Raw genomic sequence first — 25,257 nt, forward strand, 5'->3', positions numbered from 1 at the left:
TACACCAATTCCTGATTCCTGGAAAGGGCTGAAATAATAACAATTTTTAAAAAAGGAGACCGTTATGACCCTAGTAATTACCGCCCAATTAGTTTAATTGACATTTTACAAAAAATTTTTGCCAGACATATTTTAAACAGGCTTTTAGATTGGACTGAAGAGACTAAAATACTGACTAAATATCAAGCTGGTTTTAGATCTAAAATTAGTACTATTGATCAAGTATTTAGGTTTATGTGCATCTGTTGGAAGTACATAAACCTAAGGAAGGGTAGTCTATATGTGGCGTTTGTGGATCTTAGGGCCGCCTTTGACCTTGTTCCGCGTAAATTGCTGTGGTCTACACTTAAGAACATGGCGGTTCCAGGGGAACTACTTAAAGAACTGATTAGGCTCCACACAGGGAATTTTGCCAAAATCAGATGGGGAAAGAATGGTGAAATCTCCAGGGCTATTCCAGTAGACCGTGGTGTGCGCCAAGGATGCGTGCTAGCCCCTACACTCTTTTCCCTATATGTTAATGATATACCAAGTTATCTGAGTAATTGTGTGCATGATTCCCCAAAACTAGGTGGTGAAGCGGTCACGGCATTATTATTTGCCGACGACACTATCCTTATCTCCCAAACACCGAGAGGCTTACAAAACTTGGTTGATACTTTTCAAAAATATTGTTAGGGGAAGGGGTTAGAAATAAACCCTAGTAAAACTAAGTACATGTCCATAAACTCCAAAAAATCCCTTAGGAGTAAACTGTTCCTTGAAAATAAAAAACTAGAACAGGTTGAGAGTTTTACCTATTTGGGGATCTTATTGGACAGTAACCTGTCATGGAAAGGACAGATAGATAAAAGTTCCTTATCCCTCAAACAAAATTCAATGCCCATCCTAAGAGTTCATGGAGCTAGCTACTCCAAGGCTATATCACCGGCTCTAGAAGTATACAAAGCCAAGGCACAATCGGCAGCACTTTATGGTGCTGAGGTTTGGGGATACTATTGTAACAATACTTTTGGAAAACTGGAAAATTACTTTGTGCGTAGCCTACTAAAGATACCAACTAGAACCCCTTTGGTTCCTGTATTTTTAGATATTAACCTTAAAAAAAATAGACTACCAAGTAATTTTAAGACCGTTGTTGTATTGGGTCAGACTATGGGTAACCCCGGAACTGAGTGTCTATAAAAATGGTTTTGTTGAACTCTCGCGGATTGATGGTTATTTGAATACACCATGGGTAAAGTATGTTTCAAAGTGGTATGAAAGATTAGGGCTTGCACACCTATGGGATGCTCCACAGAATATGTCATTCTCCTCTAGGAAGCTTGTAAAGGATACCTTCTGGTCGTACGTCAACGGTGAACTATTGTATAGCTCATCGTTTGGCAAACTGACCATGGAATTTCTGCTTTTTAAAGATACTCCTAGTTTAGAGCATTTTATGGATGAGATCTGTCCACCATTAGCAAAATCATTATACTTACAGTTTAGGTATGGTGTTCTACAGATTAACGCATATACATCATGCTGGGGGAAGGTAAAAGGCCCTGAATTGTGTACCCTCTGCTCTCTAGGGGCCAAAGAAGATGCTGCCCATTTACTCTTTTTCTGCCCGAAAAACAAAAAACCAAGGGGTTGTTGGATCAAACCTGTTTGTAATTACATGGGGGTTAGATCTTACAAAGAGGCAGAGTGTATACTCAAGTCAAACACCTCTCAGTTAGTGGTTTTTGGAATAAGTAGATTTCTATACAGTGTGTATTTTATTCGGAAAAAATCTAGTCACAAGTTGTAAATACATTTGGATTTATGCACTGCTTTTACCTTTTTCCCCACCTTGTGCTTCATTTATGTCCTATTGTCTCTCCAGTCCATGTATTCAATTGTTTCTGGTTTTTAATTAATTTATATATTGTTATTTATGTTTTTATATGCGGTACTGTACTTATGGGTTATTTACAAAACAAATTTTATCGCCAACTCAATGTAATTTTCTCCCATTTATATGATGAACTGTATATATGTATGTTATATTAATTTTTGTTGACTTTTATGGCTCATTGCCGAAATAAAGTTTAAATGAATGAATGAATGAATATCTTGAGGAACTTGGCTCTCTCTGAACAGCGGTATACATATTGAACACTGTGTGCAATATATATGTGGTTGATTGTTAATGTGGACAAGGCTACCTGTGAAGTGTATGGTATAGGGTCAATGTTGATCAGAACACATGCTTGCTACAACTAAGGAAGTTGTATCAGTGATGGCATTAATGATGTTTTATATTATTCTGAGCTATTTTTTACTTAGTTTCAGGTATCTAATGCCATACTAGTCTATATAGAGTAAAGTGTACAGAAGAAGCTTGAATGACATCATCAGTCATCAGTGAGGTCATTAATGATGTTATTTGAGATGCCATTAGTGATGTCCTAAATGTCATTTAAAATATCATGAGTGATGTAATATGTGAGGTCCTAAGCAGTGCATGGCAGGGGTGCAAGTCTTTGTTAGCTCAGAAATCTATAAATGGTGAATAAATAGCTTTGTCTTCATATTTTCTGCACATTATATCAGCCTTGCAATTGTTACACTGAATGCTAACCTCTGATTTTTTCTATAGTTTATATGGTGCAGCCTTAGCTACTTGGCAAGCTGAGTGCTTCAGAAGTAACTACAGCAGAAATAATATTGTAGCATATGTGGAATTTGTGAAGAACAGCATATCCATCTTTACAATAGATTGTCAAGTGTTGGGGTTTGAGGTTGTTGTAAGGTTCAAAAGGGTCCACACACAAGTCTACATTTTAGTTACACATTTAAACTTAACATCTTTTTCTAAAATGTAACTTTTCGCATGCCTCGCACTTACACAATAACATATTTAGAAATTACTCTGAATGCACCACATTTCTCAGTAAGCATTTTATCATGCTGTTCATACACGCTGTCCAAGGGTAAGGAACACTGAATGCAATGCCCTTGGATTTGGTTGTCCAGTTGGAGACAGCTCTGAGTCTCAAGACAAACAATCCCATCAGCGCTGCACCTTTGATACAGAGTGCTTAGAACAGTGCTTTTATTATATAAACAACCTCTGAGCCAAATTCGGCAGGGAAGCACTTCGGCAGTTATCCTGGAATGCTCTACGCCAGATCAGCTTCCTGATACATCATGCATAGTTATGGAGGGCTGGTTTGTCCCAAAAGATCTGGCAAAGGGTACTCTCACTGTGCTGTCAATATTGTAGGTAGTATTAGATAAGAATATAAATATAATCAATCACACTGCAATATTATAATGGTTGAACTGTTTATTCTCTTCACTATTCTTGTAATGCTGGTTACAATGCTTTGTTTAATCCTACTAATAATTGCAGCCAACTCTTTTTACACAATAACACAATTGCGTCATTAAATGGTTGAAAAGGCAATTTGTATCTTTCTTGTGTCACCCTTGAGCATGCCTGAGTAACAAAAAAGTATTTAAGCAACAGAAAAATGAGGCTCTTTTAAGGTTGACAAAGGCTGATGCTTCAGCCGAAACGCGTTCCTTAGGCAAGTGCTGTTTTCTAAATAAATGGAAAATTCTCGGAGTCTCGGAGTGCGGCCTTTCTTTGTATTGAGGAGAAAACTTGAGTGATGTTAATAAAGGGCGTGGTGGTATTACCCTTATAGCTTGCACCACACATCGAAGGTTTGGCTGCTCACCTCCAAACCACAAACCCAGGAGAGTATTTAACGAGGAGGAGAGCACCCGAGCACCACATCAAGTAAACAAAGGAGGAATGGGAATAATTCACGGCGTATGTGCGGCGCTGGGAGTCATATGGGCTACCATTGGCGGGGGCGCATACACTGCAGTAAGCCCATACATTCTTGAGAACTGAGGTGCTCGGAGTCAGGCACTGCAAGAAGTACAAGCTGAGCAGTGAGAGCAAGAGACTTTAATATTGGTTGACAGTGCTTGGTTGCGAGTTGCAACGTTCCAGAAGCTGGCCATTGATGGTTGAGGAATGAAAATATGAAAGTTGTTTTCGAAGAATGCAAAAGAAGTTTTACTTTGTGACTGCACTAAAATTGTATTATGCTCCTGAATCGGGTCAAAAGATATAAAGGAGCTTATTAAGGAGAAATACATTTCGATGAAAGTGACAGTCTCACAATGCACAACTAACCGGAAACAAAAAGGAAGGGCATTGAACATATTTTCGTCAATATAAGCTTCCAGAACTGTTTCTGAGCTCTTTTACGAATTACATTTGCTTTTAACATGTGAAGGTGAAAATAGACAAAAATGAAGTAATGCTACTTTTTAGTTGTTTTGAAAATGGAAAGTATTTTGTCTATGTTTACTTACCTGCACACATGTGAAAAGTATTTAAGCAACGAAATAATGAGGCTCTTTTAAGGTTGACAAAGGCTAATGCTTCAGTCAAAACGCGTTCCTTTGGCAAGCACTGTTTTCTAAATAAATGGAAAAATTCTCAGAGTCTCGGAGTGCGGCCTTTCTCTGTATTGAGGAGAAAACTTGAGTGATGTTAATAAAGGGCGTGGTGGTATCGCCCTTATAGCTTCCACCATGAAAGGTTTGGCTGCTCATCTCCAAACCAAAAACCCAGGAGAAAATATATATATATATATCGATAGATATTGCCAACCATATTGAAGCATTATCCAGTGCTATAAATTGATTTCTTTCAAACAAAAATGCATTAAAAATACACGTGCCTTGTAATGTAAAGTGAAGTCCCATCGCTGCGTACAAGGGTGGCGTGAGACGAGAGGTCTCCCTGTCCAGACAGATCTACGACTCCTGTTCCTTTCCTACAAGAAAAGGAAATAAGTTAATAGAAGAGGATACCAGAGCACCAGAAAAGCGCCCTTTGAAGGTTTATAACTCGTCTCACTTCATGGACAGTCTTACAATTATAAGAATAACCATGAAAGGCATTTATTACAGGACTACTCAGTGGCACAGTGGTGACGGACAACAAAAAAGGACCAAATTTGAATTTCATTCCTAACACCATTTTGTCAAGAACAGAAACTCCTGTTCCCTTAAATTGGACTTTTTCTCCTGCACCTTTTTAATTGACATTTTCTGCTTGTTTACATTTTTTAGGCAAGCTTATGTAAGATGAAGCTACATAACCTAAAGCGGTTAGCCTAATACAAGTGCAGAGGCAAATATCTTCAAGAGAAGAAGGCCATCCTGAGACTTTCATTGCCGTTTATTCTTGAATTGCAAACGTCATTCGCAGACATAGCTAGATTTCATGTTGCACCATTAGAATGTGCGTACTCAGCATTTCACTAGTGATTCAGCAAGTACAAAGGGAGTATTTTATAATGGTGCAGTTATGTGGATATCCAGGGTTTCTGTTCCACGGATGTAGAAGCAACACAAAATACCGGATTCCATTCATGTTGGAAGGCATCACTGGTACGCTAACTGGTACGCTAACTGCATCATAGAAATATCAATGTAACACACTACACCCTAAAGACAGTCCCTCAACACAATGCACTTCATCCATGGGTCTCTACATGGCACTATATTTGAGGAACGCAAGGCCACCTAGGGCTATTAACCCCACCACAGTGCACAGCATCCGAATAAACTAAGCTACTAAACTGCATTGTAATGGCACTAATGGGCCGCAGTGCATTGCTTCTACGGCACACTAAACCACAGGCCAGCATCTAGACACATTAAGCTAATACTCTGGACTGAGTAGGTAAGGTCTCTGACCAAGCAGTGCCTCAAGTTTACCAGTGTCCAGCCCTGTTTGTCATAGATTCTTTCCTACTACTCTCTCTGGGCACTACAGACCTCAAACATTTCACATGCAAGAAAGCAACATCTAATAGCAAAAGTGGAGGATCCTGAAACTCTAGCCAACTGGATACCTATTTTGATTCAATACAATAATATAACTCTCAAAAGGTAAGTCACAAAACAACCAACATAACGTGTGGAACAATACGAGCCTCACCACAAGGACCATGTGTGTTTTGGAGTGCACACGTATGAGAGGCATGCACTATATAATGACTTACAAAACACCAGTTCTCTTCATCTCATTAGATGAGACTAACCAAGCTGCATGGAATCTCCTGGAACTAGCTACCGCATGTCTGATAGACTAATCCAAGGCATCATATTTAAAGTATAAAAAAGAAGACTAGAATTATACATGTGGGCTTACATTTCTCAATTACTAAATTGACGGCTTGATATGCCTTATAGATAGCAGTTCGATATTGGGTTGTAATAACAATATAATGATTTGATATCACTACAAATATCATGCCTCTTCAACAGCAATAATGGATGCCATCAAGTGCCATAGCGGATAGAGCTTATACATTCGAGTTCCTTATGCTCTAGGATTGATAAACGATGATTTAAATTCTGGTAATGATGGTAATCTATTATATTGGCTGTAGAAGTTCTGATGCTCTATTTTTCGAAAATATTGTACATTTATGAATTTTTAATTGCCCATTTAATATTTTGAGCCTCTCAAATAGCATATTTTGGTTATGGCAATAATTGACATCATAATGAGCCACGGTTGTGTTAAGTGATCATGTTGTGCTACGATGCAAGCTTTTATTTCAATGGATGTTGTAATATGCTTTTGTTGAAGTAGGTTTTACGTTCTAGTGTTTGTAAATGGTCACCTTGTGTTTTGGGGGTATGTTTTAAATGAGTAATGGAACTGCATAATTAGGGTAAAGAGTGCCTTTCTTTTATCATTGGTTCTGTTTCATACCAAGGGGTGCCTTAGCAGCAATTTTGCCAGATTCTGGGTGGATTCACAGCCACTTATAACTACTGCATACTTCCTCACATACTGTGACCACGTTAGTGAAGACTATGCCCTTCTTCAACCGCTTCCGTCTCACCCCAGGGATATTTGGCAGCCTTTCCGCAAATATCTTCAGACCCTTGAACATGACTCTACTGATTAGTAATGAAATCCGCTTTTTTCCCCATAACTACTGACTTATCCACCTATATTCCACTCAAACGCATTTCAGTTCTACAGAACACTGTTATACTTGTGCATTGTGATGACGTGTGATATTGCTACTATGTGCTTATGACATGCTCGGTGATGTGATTTCACAGCTTGCTATTGTTGTCTGTTTGCTATAATTGAAAACTAATAAAGACAATAAAAAAAGTATTTACTACTGCATGTCCAGAAAGGTGCTCTTGTCCGACTGTTGGCCAAAGGTATGTTTATAGTCTGCTCACCAGGAAGTTGCAACATATGAAATTAGGCATTTGTAAAGTGCAAAAATCACCCCAGAAACAGGGCATCTTGGCATTGAGAGCCTAGAACTGGGTAAAAGTGGCATCCTCTATCCCTTTGATGGCATCCCAACTAATGGTCGAAAAAAGGAAAGTTTTAAGAGATTTTCTGAACAAGGCGTCATTTTCCACTTGTCTTAAAGAAAGTGGGAGCTGGTTCCAGGCTTTTGGTCCCAGTACAGAAAAGAATCGCCCTCCTCTGGTCTGTATCCTGAAATTGGGGATTCACAATAAATTATTATTAGCTAATATTATTTGCTTTATATGCTTTTTTGAGGCTTCACTCAAGCACAGGTCTAAATAAACTGAACTTAGTGGGTTAACAAACCTCGTTGGGGTGTACGACTGGCAAGTGACAGGTTTGATTCCTGAATCATCATTTATTCCTCTTGAAATAGGCTTAATACCACTCAATTGGCAATAGTTTAACATGTTAATTCCCATGCCATGAATCCGTATTATCATAAAAAATAACCTAGTTGTTGTTACCACCCAACATTGAACAGTTCTCATATGCAATGCATGAGGGAGTTTCATCCAAGCAGAAAGTTGTGGAGGTTATTACTTGTTACATACATAGTCAACGAAAGTGCTAGGCATTATTTGTTTAACTACTTGTTATCTGATTGCTCCTTTTCTTCGCTCTCCAGCACAATGTTTTGACAAATAAAATTTGAATGCAGAAAAATGAATCGTAAAATTGGTACAACTTAAAATATAATTTACTGTTCAAGTACCAATTTAGACAAAGTTTCATTAAAGGCTCAAATGCACTGTCAATATACCTCCATAAAACTACTGTTGTTTATTAGTGATATTTGCACTCTTTGCACACACTATTTTATCTACTCAAGTTGCATTCACTATTAGAATGTGTTAATGTTCACCAGGTTTCATTCAATACTTGAGCGCTTTAATAACCTTAGATTTACCAGATTCACATTAGTGATAAAATTGACAACTGTTACCAAGCGGTTTAGTAGTTTACGGCATAACTTATTGCTAGATTAATTTGGAAATAGACATTTGGACTAGTATCTATAACTGTGCAAATCTCATGATTTTATTAAAACGAAAAAGAAGGTACAGAGGCTTATGGAGAAAAACTATTTATGTAGATCTCAAAACCAGGAAAGAACTTGGAAGGGGGTAAAAATATGTGACAGAATGTACCAAGAGTTATAAATCGCCATGATAAATTATTTAATTTGCAGTGATCTGTCCAAAGAATGAGGCAGTATTTTTTTAAACCATATATAAACATCGTAATGACTAATAACCACAAAATGCATGCCTTTGAACAGCAAACTCACATTTCTAATGTAGAACAAATTAAATTAGTATACTTGTGTTAAATGATGTTCAGAAGGGGAGGGCTGTGACCACTGCATGCATGCGTGAGGTATATAACTACATTGTGACAAGTTAAGATGCACACACCTCAGTTACTCAATCTTTTTGCCCTAAAAGAAGGAATTTTCTATCATAAATAGTTTAAAATCATCTAAATATGGGGCAATTCAAAAATATCAGTTTGCATAATTGTTATACATTGACAATCTTACGCTGATGTACGCAGCAGTCCTTTATTTCGCAGCAGCTGTAATACATCCTGGGATTTTTGTTGGTAAAAAGACTCTCCAGAAAATTCATCAAAATGCACACCTAGACGCTGAAGCATCCAGCAAGGAAAAAAAGACAAAAATATATCATTAGCTATCTCGAAAGGGAAAAGATTGTAGCTCAACATTTCAGCCCCTTACGTTTTTTTGTGCTCAAGGAATTGACAGAACTAATTCCTGCAATGGCAGGTTCTTCCAAGTACCCTAAATTATAGTTGAAGCAAATTTGCATCACTACCGAAGCAGTATAATTTAACCCCCATCCCGTTTATTTATAACTTATATTGTGTTAAATTGTATTAAATGTGTGCATTTTATTAATCACTTTTAGTAAGTGGCTGCATATTCCTTTTAATGAGAGCTACTCGTATATTTAGCTGAATTATAATAAATGTATTTTCCATGGAGGAAAATGTATGCTTTTTGTAACCTTGCATTTCATATAATTACATATGCTAACTGTATTCATCATCATCATCAAAAAACTATATTTCGGTTATTTGCTAACCATAAAAGACACATAAAATATACAATACATTGTCACAGAAGAACCAACCATTTCATCCGGTACAAGTGCAGGAAGAGAGTACTTTGAAAATATAGGCACAAAAGTGGGACATAGTTTCACTGGTCCAGGCAGTTTCTCAATCTAATGCATAGTTTTAAAACCTCCTTGAGTTGGAGGATACTGTCACTGTGCAAAAGCTGCAAATACAAAAGTGCCGGCCTGATTTGTTTAAAACCAAGTTTTTTTAAAAGAATCACTAAATATTGTTTACGTGGAAATTCATAAAATTTACATAAAAAAATAAAATGCAGCATATCCTGCGGAGACTTTCCGTCGCAGCCGCAAGGCGCTGCCAATTTATTAAAAATATCACACTTGGGTCGAATAAGCAGATGATGGAACAGGTTAAACCTAAATCTGGTCAGTAAAAATTTCTCATGTGAAGTCAAAGACCCTTCCAAATATGGCTCAATGGCCGCGGTAGTCTTTAGCATAACAAACTTTCTCACACTCGGTTTCTGAAGCTCCACTTCTTCTCTCACAGTCCTCCTGTCCAACAAAAATGCTTGTTTAATGGACTCCAGATCTCCCATTGAGATTAGTTGTGGATTGGCAAAAAGTTCAGGGCTTTGTCCAGTGACAAGAAATCCTTAATGATTAAATGTGTTAGGGGTATGTCCTCATTTAGCCAAATTTTAAGCCAAAACATCAGAGGGCGTAAGGAATGCAAATCACATAGATATTGAGACCCCAGCTCCTCGTGTACAACGAGGTTAGCTGTACCAGTGGGGACACACAAGAGACGCTTCATAAATCGATTTTCAACAATCTGTAATTGCTCTCCATTGACATACCCCCAAATTTCGCTACCATAGGATGCAGTTGCCACAGACTTAGCATTGTACAGTTTCAACATAGCACAAATAGGTTTTTTCCCCAGTTTAGTAGCAAAGTTAAAAATGGAAGCATTAACCCTCACCATTTCTCCTTTTTTCCTTACAAGATGAGGTTCCCAGTTTAATTTTGTGTCAAAGAGAACTCCTAAGTAAGAGAATGTTTTAGTTAGGGGGATTATTTCTTCACCAATCCTAAAAGGGAAGGGTTTTTTTGGTTGCTGACCAATTTGTAATACAAAGGATTTAGTATTATTTACCAAGAGGTCTCTATCTCTCATAAATGAATTAAATACTGTTAACAGTGATTGAAGTCCCCTCTCTGTTCTAGATACAAGTACTGCATCATCTGCATAAAGAAGTATTGGAATTCCACGCCTGCCAACTCTTGGGCAGTCAGCACAAACATCCTGCAACACACCATCTAGGTCGTTAATGTAAAAGTTAAAAAGAAAAGGGGCCAGGATACAACCCTGCCGGACACCCTTTCCAATACTAAAATTATTTGATACACTCAGATCCAAGGAGTATCTCACATTGGCACTGGTGTTACAGTGTAGGGCAACCAGAAAATCGACCAAACCGCTATCAACCCCTTTCGACCTCATGGACTGCCACAGCTTTCCCCGGTTAACTCAGTCGAAAGCGGAGGACAAGTCCATGAAGGCAAGATGAATGGTACCTTTCTGTATTATGGTATATTTACTTAAGATCAGGAAGAGGTTAAGGCATTGAGTTATTGTCGAACGGCCTTTACAAAAACCGTACTGCGAGGGAGACGTAATATTCTTTTCCTCCACCCAGTCTGACAGTCTTTGCAGTACAATTCTTCCTACAATCTTGACCATAGAGTCTATTAAAGAAATCGGTCGATAGCAGTGTGGGCTACCTTTGTCACCCTTTTTGAAGACCGGGACAATGGTAGAAACACCCCATGATCGTGGGCAGCCTTCTTTTACAGCAGCATTAAAAACAGACTCTAGAATGGGTGCCCAAAAACTAGGATCAGATTTAAATAAATCAGGGGGAATCCCATCCGGACCGGGAGCTTTTCCGCCTGTGATACCCTGTATGCCCTCCAAAACTTCACCTCTGTTAAAAACAATCTGTGCACCGGTATTGCTGCAGGTTGAAGTCGTATTCTTGTCCCCTGTACAGCAGTACAACTTCTTAAAGTGCACTTCCCACTCCTCCTTGGATATATAGCTTTCAGTGCCATCTCCCGGGTCCTGTGCCAAGAATGGTTTCCTCATTAAGGCCCAGAATCCAGTACTACTTCGAAGGGTGGCAGGATCTAAGATCTCTGACCACGCCTCTTCCCTGAGAGATTCCTTATGTCTTGAGATAATATTTTTGTAAGTCTTTCTACACTGCTGAACATCAGCTTTTATCCTAGGTTTAGACGCCAATGCTACTCTTAAATTTCTGGCGGCTTTTGAACAATCCTGATTAAACCACCTAGGACCTTTTTTGAAATCCGATTTTTTTTATAGGTACTGATAATAGCTGAGATACCTTCACCGCTAGACAGTTGAAAGCATTTAGGACAATGTTTGGGAGTGCACCCTCTTGTGTGCATAACGTGATTTCGTCAGCACATGTGGCTTTGATTTCGTTGTACAGCCGATCAGGGGTTACCATGGACAATCTCAATCGACGTCTGCCATCTGTGGTGTTCACCCTACCAATAAAGGAATCCACTCTTTCTTTAACTATCAGTGGACCCCTCATAAGAGCAGTGAGTGGATTATGGTCACTAAATTCACTAGCTTCAATAGAGAAGAATCCCACAACGGACTGCATAACAGGTGTTAACAGAATAAAATCTATAAAAGTTGCCCTACCATTCCCCTTAAATGTTGGGGTATCAAAGCGCTTATTCGGGGCCATTAACGCCATCATAGGAGTTAAATCTAACTCATTAAGCATATCATTGAGATATTCCCCCTCAGTTGAGTGCTCAAAATGGAAATTCTCACAGTACGGGCAATTAAGTTCCGTAATCATTTTAAAAAGAGGGTCTCCACAGGGATGGACATTAAAATCCCCCACCACCATGAGGTTATGAATACAATCCTTCATGGAGTTACTGATAAAAGTATTCAGTGTTACTATCTGACTAGAATTAGTGCTACAGTTAGTGGCGTTATAAAAATTGACCAGGCCGGCCATACAGTTATCTCCTATTAAAACTAACCCAATGATGCCAGTGTGGTTTGTTATGATTCTCCGTACCTTACAACATAGTACTATAGAGATAAACACAACCATGCCCCCTTTAGGTTTACCCCTAGTAGTTGCTACTGCCGGGGCATAATAGGCCTTATACCCTTCCAGGAAGTAATTACAATCGATTGACCAAGTTTCCTGTAAACAGATAACTTGGTACTTCTTAATGTACTCAATCCAGTTGCAGTCCCCCATTTTAGTACCTAGGCCCGCAATATTCCAGGAAATTATATTATTAGAGTTTCTGACAGCCGAGATACTCTCCATACGTTCCAAAACCTCTGACCTCCGAGTTGCCTGCCCAACAGATACCTCATGTCAGTCACATAACTCTAATCCCGAAAGGGCATCAAATCTGTTGTGAGTTACAATATTAAAGCCATTATCTCTCTGTAATCCCACATTGTGTACATATTCTCCATTAGAAGCCAGTGACTGTGAGAGTATACGTGATCTAAAAGGGCCAGGGGTTGGTGGATTTCTAATCAAATGGGAGTAAAAAAACCCCAGCGGGCGTATACAGATACTATTAGGTATGTTGGCCAATGCAGCGGCTCTAAGTAAAACTGTGGCAGCATGTTGAGGATGCCTAAAATTGATGATAATACAATCACCATTTGTTGCCTTACTAGATGGACCGATCCAACTCACCCTTCTTGTTGTTAATATTTGATCGGCAAATTTAACGGGAAACCCACAGTTCTTATTAAGCCAAAAGACCGTCCTATTCTTTAAAGAATCATGACTCTCTTCAGACACCTGATATGCATGAGGCTGAATGGGTGGGACATTTGTGAGTACAGCCACATAAGGTGCACATTCAGGTGGAAGATTTACATGACGACTTTTCTTTACATGGCTGTAAGCCAACTTTCCCTCAGAGGTTCCAGTATCAGTGGTATTCTGCATAGTTGATATATTAGGATCCGATGGGACAGATTCAGCAACAGCCAATATATTCTGCCTATTAATCTGCCTATTATCTAATAAAATATTTGGTAAATTTCCTCTATTTATTCCCAGATCCTCCACGATTAGTTTATTATTTGCTACGTCTGATTTACCTGATGCTCCAACCAGGTGCGATTTTAGCAGCCCACCTAATCTTTCCACTTCCAAGGCCATTATGTCTAATTTGGCTAGCAAAGGTTGCATCAGCTCAGTAATTTTTGTCTCTATTTTTCCCTCCAAAGAGTGAAGTAGGAGAGTAAGTGGTTCTGGGGCAATATTAGAGCTGGTTCCACCCATGCCACTACCCTCCTCTAAATCCTTTTGCAATACCCCACTATTAGAGACTCTATTCCCCCTCCCTGTTCTAAGCTTGCAGTTCTTCCCCCCTCGCTTAGCTTGTACCTTCCTATACAGTCTCACTGGTCTATGGTGGGGCGATAAGAGTGATGTCTCTTCCTCTATTAATTCAGGTACTAATTCTAAGTGATCTACAGTCTGATCTGCATGTGTTTGTGCTTCATTAGTTACAACAGCCCCACTACCCCCATCCTGTCCGTCTATTGGAGCTATAAACACCAAAGGAGAGGGCAGCTCTGCACATACATCGGAGTCATTGCCTCGCCCTAAGGAAGCTCTACGGGTATTATTAATTTGGTTCACCTTTTGCACAAGATAGTTCTCCATAGAACCAGCCCCCATGATGGGTTTGTTCGTCTTGACCTTGGCCATGTTAACAACCCTAACAGTAATCCTTAAGTCAGAGCACGTTTACCAGGGATTGTACCAGACAGCTAGCTTCTGATAACACTTACAGTTATACACGTTACAGAGCACCATGCACAGGGTCTGCATTAAATGCGTACAAAGTCCGTGGCCCAGTCCTGTCTCTTCTGGCCTCTGAGGGCCACAGAGGGCCCGCCCTTTGCCCGGGCTTCGCCCGGCACGTCCCGCGCGCGTCCCGCGAAGCGGGCCTCTACGATACTTGTAGGCGCCTCCTGGCGCTTGTGCAGCGTGAGCTCAGCGCGCCGCCGCTGGGGCTGCCGGGAGTTCGAGTCCCGGGGCGGCGACGCGGAAGATGTGGCCCGCTACTGCTGGCGGTGATGGCGGTAGACTCCTGGCGGTGGCGGCGTGGACCAGGCAAGGTATTTTGCTTCCCCCTGTATTCATTTAGAACTTGTTAAAATCTAATGTTGGCCTAACCTGTAACCAGGCCTCATTACACACATTATGTTTATAAAAGTGCTTTGCAAGTGTCTTGTTTTTCTTTTCTTTGCAGGTGTCCTATCTATGTTCTTGTTAGCTTGGAATGGTTTCATTGTATTCTATCAGCTTACTAATTTTCTAATTAACTTTTGGCATCAGATTTGAAGACTTAGATGGTGGGAGATACAATCCTCTAACAGGCAGACCAGACAGATGTTACTTACAAGATATCCAGATGATTACTTCTTTATGGAAGCTGGGAAAGTTAGGGAGTATACCTGCTCCCCGAGAACACTGTCTTTTGTTTGGAAGATGATAAGGAAAGGCCTTCTGGAGACTCCTTTCAGGCTTTAATTCTGTGTCTTTTGTTTTTATAATAGCAGTTCAGTCCCTATCGTGACTTTGCTGAAAAAATACCTATTTTCAACTTTGCTGATTTCCTTTGCCCAAAGTGTTAAGCTTTATGCTTGAATACTCAAACTCTTTCCATTGAACCTTAAACCGGGTTCATACTCTTTGAATTTCCCCTTGCTATTTTCAATACTTAATTTAGAATAGGGAAGTGCCTTTATAGAACCTGCTTGGGTCATATTTTGTTTGTTGTATGTTATTCTGTTTTGCATATTCTTTTTGATTATACATCAAGAAGGACTGCATGGAGATTTCAAAATGTACATTCTTACCATATTCTTTTATCAATTTTGCTGACTGATTTGATACGTAACCTGAATTTTGTTTGTCCATACAGTCCTTAAGGTTTGGACAACATCCTCTCTGTCATCTTTGTGAAGTCATATCAGTTTACCTGTGCTTGCAATATATTTCTAATGTTAGCTCCTAACTTGCACTTCAAGTCGACAATCAAAGGTCCATACGACCAGTGAGAGACTTTGTTTGATGCTTTTATCAAGATACTGAGATACAATAAACCCTGCTCTATCACTAGCATTTCCTGATAATGAGTGACAATAGCATGGCAGTTGTGTTCATTTCTGGCGTGGACCCCAAAGATGTGAGGCTATCTGTAGCTATAGAAGTAAATCTATTTTATATATTTATTTTACAGTTTTTCGATGTAGCCCATCAGACACGGCAAGCTTTCTGGTTCCAAAAGACCTACTATCAGCTTACCAAGAACATACAATGAGGTAAAAGCCCACCCGTTTTTTACCAGTTGCTGGCTATATTGTCACTCATTTGTTTGCTTCTTATTTAATGGCTTGCCTAGTCCATCTTGTGTTCACCTCTTCCCTGGAGCATAGCCTTTTTACGTGTCCCTCCACTGCTCACTTTTAGGTAACAACTTTTTTCTTTTGCTTAGGCGCTCTATGAGAGTGCATGTGATTTCAGCTGTGTCCCTCATGTGCTTCCTTTCCCATGATGCCTCATGTTGTTCTTTGTTGTCTGTGTGCTTTTCTCCCCCAAGCACTACGTGTTGTACTCTCTAGCCCGTGTGATTTTCTTCCCCAACCCTGTGTGGTTCTTGCCCATGTGCTTCTCTTTTCACCCTGTGCCGTTCTCTTTCTCGTGTGCGCCCCCACCGCCCTTCTCATTCCTCATGTCCCTTGTGTGCTTCTTTTACCTTTCTCCTCCAACCCACTCCGGGCCCTGACCAGCTCCACCACTGCCCGCCTTCTCTCCACCCCCTCAATCCAAGTAGTATTCTTTTTTTTTATTTTACTTTTTTTGTAGGGCCAGACAGCAAATTTCTGGAGGCCCTACCACTTTATAAATAAAATGTTTTCACACTACTTTACTTCCATATATTTTTTTTATTTACTGATCCATCTCTGGTAGATTAATAAAAAAAAGAAAAGATGCGCCAACATTATACGCAAGCGTCATGATGCAATTTTTGATGCTGCTGTACAGCATGAAGAGAAGGCGTTGGCAGAGCCAATTGGTCTCAAAGGCAAGGCCTATGGACATTGTCAATGATTGTTAATAACACAGATAAACTGTAGTTGTGTCAGAGATTCACTGTGCTATTTTCCTCCAGACAATCGACTGCCTAGAAACTAGGACAAATGGCAGTAGCAGCCTAGACAGCTAGATACTTAGAAACCTCCATTTTCTTGCAGCTAGATTTTGGAAATTAGAGAGTGGGAGCCAAGGTTCAAAGTAAAAATTGAGAGACACAAGGGGATATTAAGTTTTGCATTCTCAATCAATAGAAGAACATTACCCATGGACTGTTTTATGTATTAAGTGATATAAAGATGATTGTGGCTCCTATCTCAGTCTTAAAAGGAGCTATGGCGCTCATTTATTCACTGGTGGACAGCCCTTTGTTCTGCCAGGACGACAGAGTAAATGACTCTGTTGCCCTGGTGGAGGGACTGCCTGCCAAATTCAACAAGCATTTGCAATGCAATAGGTCGCACATATGTTTTTTACTTTTGTTTTTTTATTTGCAGTGGAGTTATTATATTTGATTAGCACTATTGCCAATGGAATAAAAAAAGCGAAAGTTGAAAAACCTTGTCAATTTCCAGCTCTAACTTTAACAAATACAAGACCTATTGCATTGGAAATGCAATCAGTCTCGCATTGGTTGGAGTTGGAGTTATTGACATTTTAAATGCCAATTTTTTTTACCTAGCCATGTTGCAGGGTGCAGTACCATTTGACCTCTATATATATATATATATATATATATATATATATATATATATATATATATATATATATATATATGTAGAACCATTGTTACAATATGGCACCTGCACTAAACATCACTAGGTCATCTAGACCGTCTTACTTAAATATCGCGAGGACACTATGCGAGACGCACTTTGCTGAGATGTCATATAAACTTGTGAACACGAATCGGTGATTCTCTCCGACAGGAGCAAACATAGTTGGATGCTCGGGATTCTACCAGAATAGGTAAGCAGACTGTTGGGGGAGGGAGAGATTTATCGAGCCTTTGTTTAAACTCCAACTAATAACAGAAAGCGTCCTTACCGTGCCTTCTTTCAAATCTTTACCAAATAGTTTCAAACGGAGTGCATTAATAGATACATGCACTATAACATGCTTACAAACTGAATAAATATTCGCAATATTCAGTGTGATTTTTTTTATATATTAATGCTCTGCAGTAGGTCACTATTTTTACCACATAAGCGTAGGACTTTGATATAAGAAATGACAACTAGAGTGATATAACAGCGCTGCTTTAAGTTCCATTATGGAATACACCAATAATTTGGAATAAGTAAATCGCTTAATCGCGATAATAGACCATAGCGATAATCTCCTTATAAGTAAGAGCGCCGCTCGATGTCTCCTGTAAAACGCTCAACCGACTGAATAACCTTTCTCAGAAACTATGCATAGAGGTTTTGCACGTAAAAGTGGATCCCAGTTGTAAGCGGTAACTTGATAATGGAATAGGCGTTATGCTATACTAATAACCTCCTCATAAGTAAGAGCGCTGGTCTATGTTTGCTGTAATACGATTGATCCATCAAATAGCCCTTCTCAGAAACTACTCATAGTGCCTCTGTATGTCAAAGTGGAACCAAGGGGCAAGCGGCAACCTGATAAATAAAAAGAAGGTGTCACGCTATACCAATAATGGCAGCATATGAACATTAGTCCTGTGATATAATATATGGTCATATTTGCACTACCTAATAAACACTCAGGCAGACACATACAGTGCATTTTGACTGTAATATGCATGCTAATATAGAGGGTTACCATTTCAAACTGGGATGTACATCATAGATTTTGATCCTTTTAATTACAGAAAATATAGCAACAAGCGTATACAGATCCTGTTGAGGCAAAACATTGAAAGAAACACAGATTTTTTCCAGTTCGAGTTTGTAAAAACTTCCCAGTGCAAAGACACAGATTATATGGGTAAGATATAACATTGGCCCAGAGAACAGGACAATGTCCATAACACTTTTAACCATAGCTAGAATGATATGATACGAGCGTTTTGTTCTAAAACTTCTGCCACCTTTATATATTCCTCTGACAGAGAAGCATTGTTATTTGACAATTACATTGCTCTGTTGACTCCAATTTTATAGCCACCACTGTGCGTGAAAAGGATTTCTTTCTACGCGTAAAAATCCATGTAGGATTTATTTCTAAATTACGCTTTATTCTCCTCTTTTTATCACAGAAGGTGATTTAAGGTAATCTTTATGCCTGTCTCACAGAATCATAGATTACTTCGGTCACGAAATTCTGAGGTAGAGCACCGCTGTTTTCTCTAAAAATTCAGGCTTTTTAACCCACAATATTCCTACTTTTTAAGCACAAGCTTACCCTTAGCAGGGGCACATAGATAATAACTTTTAATCACAATATACTTTGATGGGCTAGTTGGAATTACAGTAGTTAAATTATTATGATTAACATTCCCCTGTGCCTTAAAACAAGTTATACTCTGAACCCCTAGCTCACAATACAGAGTTGAGAAAATGACCCTTTGGTCCTGAAGAAGGTGATATAAATTAAGTAATCACCGAAACGTACGTAGACCATTGATTACACATCTGGGAATCCTACACAAAGAGACGTATGAAGAAATAATATAGAAGAAACAATGAGGGAAAACAATTGAACTAATCTCTATTAAATTCTGATATCATTATTTGTCAGATATCTACAGCAGATTGGATCCCATTATGATGTGTATTTTATAGTTTCTTTTTTGCTTGTGTATGGTATGTTTGAGAGTTTGATTGATGAGAATGAAAGTTATGAATGCGGAGATGATGGTCTTGTCAAAGGGAGTTCGTTCTTTGAATGTTTTTCTTAAATGCTTTTTTCATTGATGTTCTAAATCATTGTGCTATGTATAATTGATGTTTTTTAGTGTTTCTATACTTATATTTACATAATAATGAAAAAAAGATAATTTTGTGATGTAAAATAACTTGTGAATCAAAAAAATAAAAATTCAAAAACATTTTGATTGCATGTGAAGAACTGTTTGTCCATGGGGAAAATGTCTTCTTTGTGAGTCTTTAACACAGTTAAAATACGATGGGTCAGATAAGAGGTTTTGTTCTTGGATTGCAGTACCACATGTGGCCAAAAGTTCCCATGGGACCTGTTTTGGTCACATCCGGTACTGCACTCTGCAGAAGAGATGGTAAATCCACTCTACCCATAATGCATTGCATGCAAGACAGCACCACGAGTACATTCAAATAGCTATGTCCATATATACAATTAGAAACTTTGAAATGTGACAAAATAATTATTATATTAATTCTGGATTAGGTTGTACACTGTGGAATTCATGATGGGCAATTTATAGAAGGTCTCATATAAATGTGAGATGTGCTAGTGTGTAAAGTAACCACTGCCAGCTTTGCTCAGGACCAAGCGTGTGACTTGCCTAAAGCCCTTTAAGAAAATAGAGCTCTGAGGCTGCAATAAAAACCTTTAAGAAAATAGTGCTCTGAGGCTGCAATAAAAATCTAGGGAGTAACAACACATGTAACAGGGGGTATCCTCATGGGAAGTTATAAGAAGAGACAAGGCGGTACTAAGTAGGGACTACTGACCAATGATAAACCACCATTTACAAAGGACAGGTGCCAATTAAAAAGATGGGCGGAGCTTTATGCCCATATCCTGCATTCAACATATCTCAAAGAGACAGTGCAAGAGCTGCCTAGGAGCGACCTAAAAATGACCGTCAAGCTCGTGGTCATTTATAAAACATTGGCAGGAACTGCTGTCAGAGCATTTCCTGTCAATGCATTTCACGGTTTGCTGCAGGTCTCCGTTTACATGGCGGAGCCTTGCACAAAACAATTTCCTTTTTTATTTTCAGAAAGAATATCCCATAATATGATTTTCTGTTTATAAATAAAACCTATAATGCACCCTACGTCATGGGTGTCACCTCCCAAGGCGAGGGAGGTATTATTTCTTTTTCACTGTCCCTCACTGCCAGGGTTTGCGCCCAACAATGACAGACAGGAAAAAACACGGCTAGATATTACCGCCCATCTGAATTCGGCGAACGTACATATAACCAATCCTCCTACAGCCCTTACTACATCAGAGAAGCTTGGTCATAGCAATGATGGAGAAATCACCGCCGTCGCCAAACTTGAAGTCTGCCGCATCACAATTGGACGGGAGGAACACTGTTGGCAGGGAGGGAACTTCGTTGCCATTGTGATGGAGTTCCCTCTCTGTCAACATATAAATCAGGCCCTATATGCTTCTGACTGAGTTTTTGATGCCATACTTTAGCTCCACTACCTTTTCCTATATTAAAAAATACCTATCCCTTTTATAGATGATATCAGTCGAAGGATATTGAATTTATGGTGTGTCTACTTTATTCAAATTAATACCAGTTTGCAGAAAAGCCTTAACTGTATGTGGGTATCTGAATAGCGCACACCTATCCATGGGTAATGGAGCCCTCTATGAGCACAATGGCCAAGATTACAGTTAAGATTCTTTAGAGAGGGGAGGGGACACAAACTAATGTGAAAAAGGGCTTTAAAATGTCTCAAGATGCGGTTTCCTTAGGAGAAGTGAGCTTTGAGCCCTCTACTGAACTCGGGAGGATTGAGGCTACTGACGATTGCAGGGATGTTCTAGGTCCTGGGTGTATAGATGGAGAAGGCCCATTTCCCCACCTTTATTTTTCTCAAATTTTTTTGTCTGTAGCCTGCTGGTATCTTAGTTGTTGGTGTGTCATGCCAGAGGTGGTTAGGGTGTCAGCAAGACAGGAATGGGCAACCTTCCAAATGATGCAGGCATGCAAGGTCCTATATGAGACTAGATGTATTAGGTAGAATGCCTTACAGAGCAGCCAGTTTGGCGTCTTGGAGAACTGGTAGCACTGAACTGGAAACAAGGCAGTGCTTCCACCCAGACTAGAAAGTGTAAGGGCTTGGATGGAAGGTTTTAAATCCATTTCAGGATGTATGGAAAACCAGCAGGTCTTTGCCAGGCAGGCAGTACCATGCTGATGTGCTACTTTGGGCCAATGGTTGGTATCAACGCTTCTGTATGTTCATTGATTTTTTTGTTTAATAAGTAATGAAAAGGGCAGTTTTGTGTGCATGGTTAGTTGCATGGGGTTAGATTTATCGACTATTAGGCCTTGGTAACAACTAGATAAAGGTCAGATGTAATACGTGAAACCACAGAATTGTAAGAGGGTTACTTTCTTTTTTGCACCACACTGTGATCTATAGCGGTATAAGACACATCTGTTTGATCAGAGCATTTGAATAATGATGTGTTCAAACCTACACACAACAAGCATTGGCATAGCCAATAGGTCTCGCTTTTGGAACCTTATAAGTATTTAGTTAAGCAGCACAATATCCTTGGTGCAACAACATCAACTGTTACATGGCTAAGCACTTATAAGGTCCGAAAGGTGAGACCTATTGGCTATGCCAATGCTTGTTTTAATTTATCACTGCAAGTGCCATCCACAATTTTGGAACAGATAAATAAAAAAATTAAAATGGCGGCTGTGTCATGCCATATGCATGAGCATGTGTGGTAACTCATGCACACGCATATGTCATCATGTTGATCCACCATACCATCATACACGTTCATGCGTGTGTACACATCATCCAAAATGCGTTAACCCGTCAAATATGCTAGACCAGGTGGGTTTGCCGATGCTTATTTTTAGTTAGCTTCTTGAAAGAAATGGCTTCTTGAGACTTCATAACAACCTTTACTCTACCTGCCATGATACACATCATAAAATGTATTAGTGTAGTAATCAGAAAACATTATGAGACGCCTAATCCTTTCCATGTTTTTTTGTATTTCTTTACTTTTGCTATAATCGCGGCACCCGCGCTTTACTTTTAATGTTAAAAGTAAAGCGCCGGTGCTGTGATTATAGCAAAAGTAAAGAAATAGAAAAAAAAAATCTATTTCTTTACTTCTGCTATATTAGCGGCACCCGCGCTTCACTATGTCTTTAGTTTTGCAGATGATGAAAGTGAAACTGCTGAAAGTGATCGCACGGCATGAAGCTGACGAGGAGGGAGTGGGAGAAGGGAGGGGATTCCAGTGATCGCGCGGCATGCAGAGACATGAAGCTGACGAGGAGTGAGTAAAAGTAATGCATCGTATAGCAAAAGTGTTCATCTAAGAAAAAGATGTTTCTTTCTATGTCTTTCTATGTCTTTAGTTGTGCAGATGATGATAGTGAAACTGCTGAAAGTGATTGCGCGGCATGCAAAGGCATGAAGCTGACAAGGAGGGAGTGGGAGAAGGGAGGGGGTAGGGGAGGGGATTCACGCGCACGCTGAAAGACAGATGGCAGCTGTGCACGTTGCGCGCGCTTGTGCGCGTAATAGCAAGCTGGTGGCCGGCAAGGTAGCACTTTTAAAAGCAGCTAGTAAATGTCTCGCCAGAGCAGCGCATGCGCTGGCTCAGGCGAGACATAAAAAGGCATGATTATTGCAGTACAGAAGAGCTATCTATAAATGACGAACAAATGACACATTTCTTCTTCTTTCTTTATTCCCCAATAGAATGCTCTTCGATTTACTTCAATTGGTCTCTGTTCATTTGCCAAGAGTGTTTAACCTCTTCAGTGCCCATGACGAGCTGGTCTCGTCATGGGCCGCGGTTGCGCTGTGCCCATGACGAGACCAGCTCGTCATAAACCCCGCCCGCTAATGTAACGCCCGGCACAGGGCGCGGAAAGGGGCGGGCACTGAAGGGGTTAAAAACACAGAACGTTAACTGCTGGTGCTTCATACTACACAATGTGTGCCTGGAGTGTATTAAATAGAGACGCATAGCACTCTTAGAAATATGCCATTTCTTGCTCATTCTGACTACATGGCAAGGAGCTGGAAGAGGGCTTTTGCATTCAGACAACTTTATAGCGAACTATAATTAAATAAGGATACGGTGTGAAAATTAAATTCAGTGAGGCTCCCTCTTGGCATCTATTTGCTTGAGCATATAGGGCTACCTGGCTGCAAATTGTACACCCGCTTATTTGCATTAGTGCACCATACCCTAAATACTGGGTGCACATGATTCAGAGTGCCGCAACTCAGCATAGGGAATAATAAACCAGCAGAGTCAGTCATTCTCTAATCTGTTATGCGTAAAAGGAATACGCTACTTACCAGTATGCATCTGTTCTTGGCATGTAGAGCTGCAGAGCCACACACTAAGGATAAGATCGCCATCTGGTGTTGGGCTCGGATGATTGCAGGTTGTTGTTGTCTTCGGAAGAAGTCTTTGGTCACGAGATAGGCGACTCCTCCTCTGGACAACAAGTGCGCATGGGCATCCACTCCATCCTCAGATTGTTTTTCGCCATGATGGGAAATGATGGAGTGTATAAGAAGTAAAGAGAAAGGATGTCCATGTGTAGTGTCTAATTAGGACAATGCTGGAACAGATACAGGTCCCGGGAAGGCGGGTGGGCGTGTGTGGCTCTGCAGCTCTACATGCCAAGAACAGATGCATACTGGTAAGTAGCATATTCCGTTCGAGGCATATGAGCTGCAGATCACACACTAAGGATAGACTATATAGCAGTGTCTCCCCTAGCAGTGGTCACCTGTATCCGTTGCAACAGTTTGGAATAGAGTTTTTAGGACAGCTTGGCCTACTGAAGCTTGTTGTTTGGATTGCACATCGACACAGTAGTGCTTAGTGAAGGTGTGTGTAGTAGACCATGTCGTTCTTTTTCAAATTTCTTCTAAGGGGATGTTCCCTAAGAATGCCATAGAAGCCCCTATTTTACACGTGGAGTGCGCCCTAGGGGGAACTGTAAGAGTACGTTTAGCTTTTTGGTAACATATTTGGATACATTTAACTATCCACCTGGCTATACCCGATTTGGAAATAGGGTTGCCCTTATGTGGTGGAGTGAAAGCAACAAACAGTTGCTTGGTTTTTCAAAAAGGTTTGGTTCTGTCGATGTGATAAAGCAAGGCTCTTTTAACATCTAAGGTATGAAGTGCCCTCTCAGCTACTGAGTCTGGATTAGGGAAGAAGACTGGCAGTTCGACTGACTGGTTTAGATGGAAAGGGGAGATGACTTTAGGGAGGATTTTTGGGTTTGTCCTAAGAACCACTTTGTTACGATGTAGTCGTAGGAAGGGTTCTACAAGAGTTAAGGCTTGTATTTCACTTACTCTTCATAGGGATGTGATTGCGACAAGGAAAGCCACTTTCCATGTTAGGAACTGCAGTTCACATTTGTGCATTGGTTCAAATGGGAGACCCATGAGCCTTGTTAGAACAATATTAAGGTTCCACACTGGTGAAGGTGGTAAATCTTGGAGGGATAATTCGTTTAAGACCTTCCATAAATGCTTTAATGGCTGGTACCTTAAAGAGGGACAGGTGTTGCCTATTTTGCAAGTAGGCTGCTAATGCCGCTAGATGTAGACGTATAGAGGAATACGCTAAATTGCATCTTTGCAAGTGTAGTAAATAGCAAATGATGTTTTGGATGAACGCATCCAGTGGACGTATGTCATTGTTAGTGCAGTAAATGGCAAATCTTTTCCATTTT

At 39.9% G+C, this 25,257-nt stretch overlaps 1 protein-coding gene across 2 annotated transcripts in view; it reads right to left on the bottom strand.

Moving 5' to 3' along the window:
* RARS2 (arginyl-tRNA synthetase 2, mitochondrial) overlaps positions 1-25,257 on the bottom strand; it is a 201,638-nt gene that overhangs the window by 69,985 nt on the left and 106,396 nt on the right. For both annotated transcript variants that reach the window (XM_085611098.1, XM_085611097.1), the window contains 2 exons: positions 8,895-9,001; positions 4,734-4,829 (listed from right to left, as the gene is read on the bottom strand). In XM_085611098.1, coding sequence (XP_085467224.1) covers positions 4,734-4,829; positions 8,895-9,001 — 203 coding nt within the window. The remainder of the gene's footprint in view (positions 1-4,733; positions 4,830-8,894; positions 9,002-25,257) is intronic.

Source organism: Triturus cristatus, chromosome 6, assembly GCF_964204655.1.
Source record: "Triturus cristatus chromosome 6, aTriCri1.1, whole genome shotgun sequence".
Lineage (NCBI taxonomy): Eukaryota > Metazoa > Chordata > Amphibia > Caudata > Salamandridae > Triturus > Triturus cristatus.